We start from the raw sequence: 11,347 nt of genomic DNA, 5'->3' as shown, positions 1-11,347 counted from the left end.
ATAAGAATTCACACTGGCGAGAAGCCTTTCAAATGTCATGAATGTGGAAAGAGTTTCATATGGGCATATAGTCTCAAAAATCATCTGTCCTTTCATACTGGAGAAAAGTCATATAGCTGTGATCAGTGCTGCAAAATATTTTCTTCAGCATCACTCTTAAGAACACACCGGACAATTCATCCAATTGAGAAGCCTTACTTGTGTTCACTTTGTGGAAACCGTTTTTCCCAGCTGCACAATTTAAAACAGCACCAGAAAAAACACACTGGTGTGCGAGATCATGTGTGCTCTGAATGTGGGAAGGCCTTTCACAGAGCTTTCGACTTGGAGCGTCACCAAAGAGTCCATACTGGAGAAAAACCTCACAAGTGTTCATATTGTGAAAAAAGATTCAGTCAGTCAGGAGCCCTGAAATCACATGAGAGAGTGCATACTGGAGAGAAGCCACACCACTGCACTTCATGCGGTAAAAGCTTCATAACATCAGCACACCTGAAAAAACATGAGAGAGTACATACTGGAGAGAAGCCGTACCACTGCACTTCATGTGGGAAGAATTTCACCCAATCAAGCACTCTACAGACTCATAGAAAAAAGCACTGTCCAGTATTGTTGGCACAGTGAGATAAGTTAACCCTTTATTCGCTTTGTAAATGGGATGAAATTCAGAAAAAAGCATCAAATCACATTGCATTTGGACTTGTGAGCATTGTTTTAATTTGGGAGCATATGATATTTTTTATATTCTGTTTATGTTTAAAGCTACACTATGTACATTTTGGCCTCTAGCGGTTGAAGCATAAAACTCCAGGTTACTTGTGGAGGAACGTTGTTTTGTAAATTACGTGAGTCGGGCTTCGGCTAATCTGATGGTTCGAGGAGTAACCATGGTTACAGGTGGTCATCTCATCAGAGCGAATGTCACTAACGACAACAAAACTCACCCCCTCACCTCAAAAAATATATAAATAAATAACAAAATGAAGAGAAAGACGGATATCCGAAAATATGTCTTATAAGCAGGTAAGTAGCATATCTTCCACTGTTGTTTTGACTTAAATAGCGTTACAAAAGTTAGACATAATGCTAGTCATATCAGATAAAAATGGTGGAAACTATTATAACTTAGCTAGCAGGCCAATAGACCAAGTTTGAAACTAGGTTAGAGATTAGCATAGTTACCAGCATAAAATGTAATTTTTCTATTGTCCTTTCACCTCAAAATTTAAATGGAAAGGACTGCACTACCACAGACGATAATAAAATGCTCCATTAGAGTGGCTAACGCTTTCTAATGAACTACCGCGCTTAAGAGCTACATGCTATCTTTCCAGTAAAATATCTTACCTGTCCAGCAAGAAAAACTCCATCTCTAGGTCGATTTTAAATCCTTTAACATCTCGGAGTTGTCGCCACATCTGAAAAGCCAATATGAAATTGGTTCATGTTTTATTACGGGCTCTATTGCTTTCCCTTTGTGCTTACAGACTCTTCTCTGTTCCAGTTTTATTTATTTTGAAAATGGGTAATTCCCCAGAGGGTTGTCTTTTTGAATGATCCATGGTCAATGTCGCTCATTTGTTATGGCTACAAGCTTTCCGCTTCAAACTACTACCACACATATCACCACACATACACATGCTCTGTAGTAATCAGATCTCCTTTTCTTTACGGACATGATGTAAACACACACGGACGAATCACGGAAGTATGCAATTTCCTGCCAAATCTGTCCCAACAGCTCTAAAATATAAATAATTATTAAAGGCTTACCATAGTGAATCAGAGTAAGGAAAAAAAAACATGGTTTGGAAGACAGATTTTTGGTGTACTTGCTCATTAATGACATTTTGTTCATTTCGAACTAAATTATCTTAAGTTACAACCAAAAACATGACAAAAAGACAACTTGTAAAACCTGCTTTTTTCCTCAGGGCTTTTATGTATATATTTTTTTCTATATATTTTGTATGTGACACAATATTTGTTGAATTCTACTGAAGAACTTTCCGATCTGCACAAGTTTTTGACCATATGTTTTGGCAGCACAATCATTTCAGAAGTTATGAGAATGGAACACTTATTGTGTTAGTAGATTAAAAAGCATCTGTTAAGAGTTATATGCATTGTAAAGTGCTGTGTCTAAGCATTAAAACAACACCCATTATGTGTTGGTTAAGGAAGTAGTTCTTAAATGCTTTTTTTCCAGCACTGAACATCAAAAGTATGCCAAAAGATTTATATGTACTATGTATTGGGATTTAAGCAACTCAGCAGCAAGCATACAGTATATGACTGATTTATTTGTATGTACCAATGTGTTCCAATACTTCAGTGAACTTGATATTACTGATACAGTAATGTAATAAATACGTTGGAATCCATGAATTACATTGCTTTTGTTTATTTATGAAATGTATCATTAATAACTTGTATGACTTATGATTTCAAGCTCGATTACACTTACACTGTGCTTGAGGCCAAAACTAAAGCTGTTTCGAAATCGTTCATTTATTCACTCTATCCTATAAAGTGGATTGCAGTATTGCACAATATTATCAAGGTTTGAACAAAACAAGTGAGCAATTTTGGATGCTTTTGTATACACAAAGCATCATAGAGTGCCCTAGAGCTGTCGCAGAAACTTTGTCACATAATACTTTTATCTAACATGGAGCTTACTTTGGTAATATTAGTGCACTATACTGTATAGTTGATAGGGGGCTACACAGCTGACTTTTCAGCCCTTACTAATCTCACTGTCACTCAATGTGTTTTACAATCTGCAACTTATTTACGAGAACCCCTCATGGATCTATCCACTGCAACACATGAATGACACTTGATGTCTGCTTAGATATTTCAAAGGCACATATTTAATAGGGCACTACAGCACTTCAGTCTCTTTAGCGACATCTGTGGTTAAAACCTAAAGTTGCAAGCAATTTGCAGAGGTAGTGTTTCAGCACTGCTCTTCTGCATGGATGATTCTCATGGTTTGAGGTTAACTGGATTTGCCTACCTTCACTGATATATTCATCTTGGACTCATGATGTGCAATTTTCATGCTGATATAATGTTATTCACTTAAACATTTATATTCTAAATATTACATATCACACAATTTTAGTATGATTATTTAAGTGTACTGTACGAGACATCAGGGTTTCTGTTTTTGACCTGGTAAAATGTCCTAATGTCTGACAAATTCAAACATTTCAGACACAATATCTGGTAAAAAATACGAACACGAAGCGTCAGCAACTCCTTTAGTTGATGCCACAAGTGAACAGCGTGACGGCCTCCCGATGATAACCACTTCGCTGCCATGAAGGGTTTAAACTCTCCCAACATCTTGCAGAGTCCTAATACGCAACTACATCTGATTGGATCCCGCACACTGGCAAAAGCAGCCTGCCTTCTTGTGTGCCCACACTGAGAAGCTTCTCACTTCAAAATTGTGCAAAAAAAATAAACTGAAATTAGACGACCACATTTTTTCCAGTTTGTCCAGCAAACTTGATCATTTCTAGACACGTTGGGTGGCACAAAAATTTCTTAGTGGAAACTCTGCAACACAAATCAGTTTAAGAGATAAAACTATTGACATGACTGATATGAGTTTAATTGAAGACACATTATTTTTATATTGTAATCTACGGCCTAAAGGACAATACAAGTAAGCTGTAATATTACACTTTACCTGTTCCTGTAGCTCAGCTGGTAGAACATGGCATTAGCAACGCCAAGTTCATGGGTTCAATTCCCTGGAAACACACAAATTGATAAAATGTATACCTTAATGCACTGTAAGTCGCTTAGGGTAAAAGCATCTGCCAAATGATTAAATGTAAAATGTATAAGAATATAGTCTAAAAACTCAGAAAGAGGATTTAATAATTATGGGGATGAAATACACTTTATTAAACATAAAAAAATGGACGCAATATAAAAAATGTCTAAATTAATTAAAATAAAGTTTTCTTATTAGCTTCTTGGGCAGTTAAGTTTTAATTGTCCACTCTGTTTAAATGTAATGTCTGCTGAAAGGGCAATGAAAAATTGCAACTTGTGCATATCTGTGACTGGCACCCAAACACACTCTGGGAATCTAGATTAATTGCAGTCCATCTAGATTAATTGCAGAAGTTCACAGACGCAATTGTCCTTGTTAATTGGCTGATGAAGGCTTTTGTTGGCAATAGTTAGTCTATGCATTCCATTTCAAGATCGTAGTCCATCAATAGACCGAGGTGATGCAGGTTGGAGTTGGCATCAGTTCATCCTCTGAAGTCCATCATAATAGACTGAGGTGATGTTTGGCTGACACCGGCTGCATTTAGTCATCATCATTCAGCGACATGTAGCAGTGGAGCCCAACACGAAGCAGGAATGGAGCTGGATCCAGCCTGTTCTGGTGACCTCAGGATAGGAGTCCCGGGGTTGAGACATGGAAACAAATAAAATAATATTAGCATAGATGCCATTAAATTAATTGCAGAGTTAGAGATCATGCTCAATGTTTCTGGTTCCGGGAGACCCAACTAAAGCAGCCTAATTGTGGGTTGGAGGATAAATTAGGTGTATGCCTGGCTAAATAGATGAGTCTTTAGTCTAGACTTAAACATAAACCTGTTGGGTCCCACCAAATCCAACCCAACAGCTCAAATTAGAAATCATTATTGTAGGCTTATCATAGTTGTGGTGGGGTAAGCAAGAGACAGACACAGTGGGGTATGTCATCAGGCCTCTGTGAGGCATTTGTTTAAAATCAACATAACATGTTCAAAAGGGGGGATTAAAATGCCCAAACAAAGGGGGAATCTGGTGTCCTCGTGGTGCGACGGGGCTACGTGAAGGATGGGTAGTTATTAAAGTATATAATGGAAGGGGTCCGGTGGCCTCACACGCTCCACCTCCTGGCTCCATCTAATTTGCACCAGCACCCTCCAGCTCTGTTCCTGGACCTGTTAGGAAGCCAGTGTGTGCTAAAAGAGATAGCAGCCAACATCCAAAGCAGAGCCACGTTCTATGATTTAATGGCAGTGGCGATGAGGGTTTATTCACCTCAGATGTGCTTCAGCATCCGCTGCCCAAATGAGGCTTTTTACCCCAAAACATTTGTTTGTATCCTTGGAGATATAAACATTTGAGAGGCAAGGGAAAGGAGCACTGAGCGAGTGGGCCAAATGTCTGCAAAAAATATTAAAATGGGGTCCCTGCAAATACTGAGAGAATTTGACTATGTATAAAAACTCACAATCTTTATCTAAATGTGACATTGTAGCATGTTGTGAGAAAACCACTGACCTTGAGGTAAAAGTTGATATCTTTTACATGTTAACTATATTTTGAGGAACATTCTCTGCTTAAGATATTGTTGCTAGGAATTGTATTAATATTTCATTTAAAAAATATATAGTTTTTTCATAATCTGACACAATGTTTGTATCCCTGAGTATAAAACAAGAGTTCAGTATTTGAATGGAGTATTGGTGACTGTTTTACAGAAAATCAGTTCAATTTAACATTACCATCAAATGTTAAGATTTAAGTAATTAGTACAAGGGATTGATCAGGGTCACACCAGACCCCGGTTACACATCTTTGAGGGGCTCCCACAAATACTGAAAATGCCCATTATCTACGTTAAGTGACAATGGCCTGTTAAAAATATATGACAAATTATGGAAAAAAATGGCTAACATTAGATGGCTGTAAAATTTGGCTCTTGCTACATATTGATCTTTTCTGACCAAGCTATCCTAAATGACCCAGATGATCATGGTGGTGTATCATTACAGGGCCCTGGCAATCAGTTCATACTGTTTTCACCTGAAAGTCCTGAGGACTAGTGGTCAAATTGCACTGTAGTAACCAAGTGCCCTATTGTTTACATTCCTTTGGCAGTCCTGAGGCTTTGGATGCCACTGGTTGTCAGAGGCTCTGGGGCACTGGCCACACACTTGATCTTGATCGGTACCATTGTATACTCTCATTAATGAGTACTCTCTCTTTCTCTCTCTCTCGCTCTCATCTCACCCACATTCACACACGCTGACACGCATACATGCGTGCGTGCGCGCGCGCGCACACAAACGCATAGAGACTTGAGTTGCGATCAGATCCAATTTCTATTTCGTTAACCAAAATAACTTTTAATATGTGCAAGAGTTTTAGTGTACTTCATCATATTCAGCCTACCATAGTGTAAAGCACCCTATCACTCCTCTCCCCCTCTCTTTTGCTCTCACACAAAGTTTCACACACGGAAACACACACATACTTGCGAGAAAAGTCAGCGCACCCCTGTGACAGTAATGGAAAAGCAATGTACAAGAGTTGCTAATATGTACACTCGCTACTGCTAATAAATATACTTAAACTTACATCTTGCCAGTTTGAAGTGATGTAACTGCTGATGAGAGCCGCATCAATCACTGGTATTTTTACATGCAATCTCTCTTAGTTTCTCTTTCTCTCGCACACACACACACACACACATAGAAGCAGTGAATCCTCTGTTGCTAGTTCTAAAGTGACATTTTCAAACTAGCAATGCAGGCTAGATGCTGTAGTGTAAAAAAGTAAGAGAAAGAATGTTAAATGTCAAGGGGGAATTTAAACCACTCAATGAATTGTGTGAGCGGAGCCAAATACTTTGTATTTCCTATGTGTGATGCTTATAATTTCATAATGACATATCTACAGGACACTCAAAATAATAAGAGATGACGCTGCCATGGCATGATGTAATACTATCAAGTAGGATATTATTATTGAATTTTGAGACAATAAAAAAAGATATGGAAGATTTTCTCTAATCTTATTACAGGCCTACACTTAAAGAATTTGCATGGATTTCAGTTTTGTGTTCTTAATTAAGCCCAAAGGTAACTTTATTATTAAATTAAATGTTAATAAAAAAAGTTAATATGATATCAAAAATGTTTTCCTGATCTAAAAAAAATATAAATTTAGCTTATTAAGAGATGTTCTAGATTAAGTCTTAAAGCATTACATTATGAAATTAGTATTTCTAGTGCAGCTTTAATGAAACAAAAGATAAACCAGGTAACTCAGAATATAATAAAATGCAGGAAACCAGGCACAGAACATGGCAACACATGTGAGAACTGACAAAAAGGTTTCATAAAATGAAACTACAACCTGCCAAAGTTTACAAGGTTTGTGGTGTTGTGGCAAAAAAAATATTAACCAACCATTATCACTGCGTAAGAGACACTCTGAATCAAACAGTCTTTTAAAATAATTTATTCTTGCAAGAAGGACCCAGTCTTTACACAGGAGTTAATCTGTGCCATGAGTGTGTATGTGTGTCGTTATCAGGCAGGGCTGACTTGTCTTTATACCTCTTTTCCCCAAGGTCTCTAACAGAAGCAGATCCCCCCCGGCCCTACATTCCTTAGATACAGGGACTAGGCTACTAGCATTACAATTTCTACAATAATTAACCGCTTTTTAATCATTCAGATTACTCAATCACAATAATAAACAATAAGACCAATTTTAAGTCATATCATCACACTAACACTCTTCATCTCTGATTTTCGCATAAATGATCACTCTCTTAAACATTTGTGAAATAACATTTGGAAAAAAGTAAAAAGCTTAGGCTGTTTTTTGTTTTGTTTTATGGGGATAGTCCCCTTAAGTATTAGCAACCAAGTAAAGACTTTATCTGAAGCCGGGCTAAATGAGTAAACACTGTTACTGCACATTTGACATAAAATCAGACCCTCAGTCACCTCAGTATAAATAAGAAATAGTGCACAGATTAAGTAGGAAAAACACATCAATTTAACATTTAGGTTATGTCACATCTCTTGGTTATGTCAGCAGGCTATAAAACTACAAAGAATAAAGTATAATAAAATCCCTCATTTCAAACCCTCTCCTTGTACGTCATCTCGTAACACGGATGACCTCTGCTTATAACCCTCTTTACATATCAAAACATTCTCAGAAAGGGAAGACATACCTCATTTTAACACATTTCACAGTAGCTCTCGCTACTCGTATCATCATATTTGTGTTCATCATCCTCTGGATATACTGTCATTTTCACCATTTGAACAGACACCCCTGCTTTAACCAGTCTCTGTACTGAGCTGGAAACACACGTTATGATGCATGATAAACATAACAATATCAACAGTCCTATCACCGCAATTGGTAACACAGTTTGAATCAGCCTTTTCCCCCATCCTCCCCAGAGATTCATAAACCAAGTAACCCATGTACTCTCAACATGTTCTGGCTCCTGTACGGCTTTTCTCATGTGTTCAATTACATTCGTGATGTTGTCACTGTAATCTGGAATATTGAAACAACAAGACATTCCCAACATTTTGCAAACTCCCCCTTTCTCTGCAGTTAACATATCAAGAACCAACCTGTTTTGAATGACCGCATCGCTTAACTGTTTCATTTCATCATTTATCATTGTCTAAGCATTTTCTGTGCTATTAGCTATTGCTAATACTGTCCATGCTAGCCCATTTGTCTTATTAATTGTTACCGTTGTACCCACCCCTAAGAACAATGACCACCCCACATTTGCTCCAGGCATCGTCCACGGATCAGATAATGTGTACCCTGCATAGTGCTTTGGTAAAACCCCAGGCAAAATTTCAACATCTCTTTTTTCCCTTCCCACCCCAGGTGCCTTGTTTGGCAAATACACAGATGTACCCACATTCATTAAAGCTGGATAACAACACCCTGACCATTTCGTTGGCATCCGATGAAATGCCCTTTTGCCACACACCCACACCGCTGCAGGTGAAGTTTCATGTGGCTTGCTGAATGGGCATGTGAAGTTCATTTCTTTGTCGTTGATGACGGCTGTACAGTTGTCCACTGTTCTGTCCTTCACATTGATTCTGACCCTGCAGTCAGACCATCCTGCTTTAAACCGTCTCTCATTGTTCAGACAAATGCACACGTCACCCAGTGTCACCATCACTCTCAGAGGTGGAATCGCTATATCAGTGTGGTTATATTGTTGCACGTGGTCACAGTCGTCCGCAGCTCGCTTTGTTGGTGTCTTCCTTTCTCCAGATCAATCACAGCTTTAAGCACATCAGTCATTTGCTGCGGAATCAGACACTTTTGCTGTCTTTACAGTCAGTGGGACAGCTTTCCAAGCATGAGACATTTGCAGACAAAGCCAGCAGCTCGTTGATATCTCCAGTTCTTCCTTTTGCAGCATTGCCAGAGCACAGGCCTTGTTCCCTTGACAACTTATCATGGCCTTCTGCACTTCTCGCTCTCTCTCTCTCTTTTTTTTTTATTCTTTTCATGAAAATGCATTATTTATACCAATCAAATACAATTCATTTGAAATTTCCTTTACATTTCCATGATCAGAAAGGAGCAGATGGAAGAATAATATTCTTATATTTATCTGCCCCCTTTATAGACATCAATAGTAGATGGCATTAACATTGTTCCCTCCACCATCACCAAAAAGTTATTAACATACATAATAGATATCATTAGCACTGTTCCCTCCACCATCACCCAATCTCCAACATATCTGATATTTATTTAAACTTTTATACATTGACCACATACAGTCAAATTCAAAATTCAATTTGATTTCAAGTCTTTTTAAATTCCAAAATATTTTTGCAACTTTTTAAGTCTTTCCTTAGAAGATTCCATGCTTTTACTCCAGCAACAGACAAACACATTTGTTTCAGGTTTGTTCGTGCTATTAGATGTTTAAAGTCATACGGCCGTCTGTGATTTCTATCTTCCGAAGTAATAACAAATAACTTTTGTAAGTCATGTGGAAGAGCTTTGCTTCTAGCTTTAAACATCACTAATAAAGTTTGTAATTCTACAATGTCTTTAAGTTTTAACAAACCTGACCTAATAAAGAGTGGATTTGTGTGGTCTCTATATCCTGCTTTGAAAATAATGCGAATGGCTCTTTTCTGTAAAATAAATAAAGGCATAATGTTACTATGATATGTATTTCCCCATATTTCTACACAATAGTTTAAATAAGGCAAAATCATTGAACAATATAACATTTTCATTGTATTATATGGTAAGCTGTATTTAACCTTATTCAAAATAAAAAGGCTTTTTGCCATCTTATTTTTAACATGCAATATATGACTTTTCCATGTCAATTTTTCATCTAAGGTGACTCCTAAAAATCTAATTTCAGACACCTTCTCAATATTTACATTATTTATAGATAAGCTGACTTCCTCTTTTCTTTTATTGTTGAATATCATAAACTTCGTCTTATTCAAAAGTTATGTCTTCAATAATTTTCGCGATAGCCAAGCCTGTAGACCTGTTTGACCTAAATCCGTACTGATTTTCATTTAATAATTCATGTTTTTCAATAAAGTTATCTAATTTATTAACAAGGAGTTTTTCAAGCACTTTGGAAAATTGAGATAGGAGAGATACTGGTCTATAGTTATTAGTTTTAAAAAAATGTATTACCTTAGCTATTTTCATACTATCTGGAAAAACTCCTTCTGTAAAAGAATAATTAATTATATAATGTAATGGTTTAATAATGCAATCAATTGTGTTTTTTATTATTTTCATGTCAATACCATTACTATCCGTTGAGGTCTTATTTTTTAGCTTCCGAACCACAGATAATATTTCATTTTCAGTCACCTCACCTAGATACATTGACTGCATGATCCTATTTTCCCTTTTCCAGACTCCCCCTAACTGATCATTAGATATTGGTATTTCGTTTGCTAAGCTAGATCCTACATTTACAAAGAATTGATTTAGTTCATGGACCATTTCATCTTTTTTATCTATTACCCTATTATCCTTTTCAAAATATTTAGGTAGTTCCGTTCGTCCAGTCTTATTCCCAATTACCTTATTCAGAATATTCCATGTAGCCTTTAAATTATTTTTATTTTCATGTAACATTCGATTATAATAGTCCTTTTTTGATTGTCTCAATATATCAGTCAACTTATTTTTGTATTTCTTATAACATTTTTCTGCATTTTCTGTTCTTGATTTGATAAACTCCTTATAAAGTCTATTTTTCTTTTTAGAGGCATTTTTTAATCCGTTTGTTATCCAAGGTTTACTATTTTGCCTTTGTTTAGATCTGCATAGGATCTCAGGACAGTGCTTATTATACAATGTGAGATAACATTTAAGAAAATAATTATAGGCATTATTCACATCATCTGTGTACACCTCTTTCCACTCTTGATTAATTAAATCATTCCTAAACTTATTAATATGATCAGCACTCCTTTTTCTTTTATATATTTGATGGTATACTGTTTTTTTAGGCAACTTATAGTCAATTATTGCAAAT

At 36.7% G+C, this 11,347-nt stretch overlaps 2 protein-coding genes across 3 annotated transcripts in view; one reads left to right on the top strand and one right to left on the bottom strand.

Moving 5' to 3' along the window:
* LOC127649407 (zinc finger protein OZF-like) overlaps window positions 1-2,375 on the top strand; it is a 22,106-nt gene extending 19,731 nt beyond the window's left edge. For both annotated transcript variants that reach the window (XM_052134479.1, XM_052134477.1), the window contains one exon: window positions 1-2,375. This exon is cut by the window's left edge and continues 473 nt beyond it. In XM_052134479.1, coding sequence (XP_051990439.1) covers window positions 1-624 — 624 coding nt within the window. In that variant the 3' untranslated portion in view covers window positions 625-2,375.
* Window positions 1-11,347, bottom strand: part of LOC127648948 (oocyte zinc finger protein XlCOF6-like) — a 273,047-nt gene that overhangs the window by 169,749 nt on the left and 91,951 nt on the right. The window lies entirely within an intron of this gene.

This window comes from Xyrauchen texanus, chromosome 9, assembly GCF_025860055.1.
Source record: "Xyrauchen texanus isolate HMW12.3.18 chromosome 9, RBS_HiC_50CHRs, whole genome shotgun sequence".
Lineage (NCBI taxonomy): Eukaryota > Metazoa > Chordata > Actinopteri > Cypriniformes > Catostomidae > Xyrauchen > Xyrauchen texanus.
This window is presented reverse-complemented; position numbering and strand designations above follow the sequence as displayed.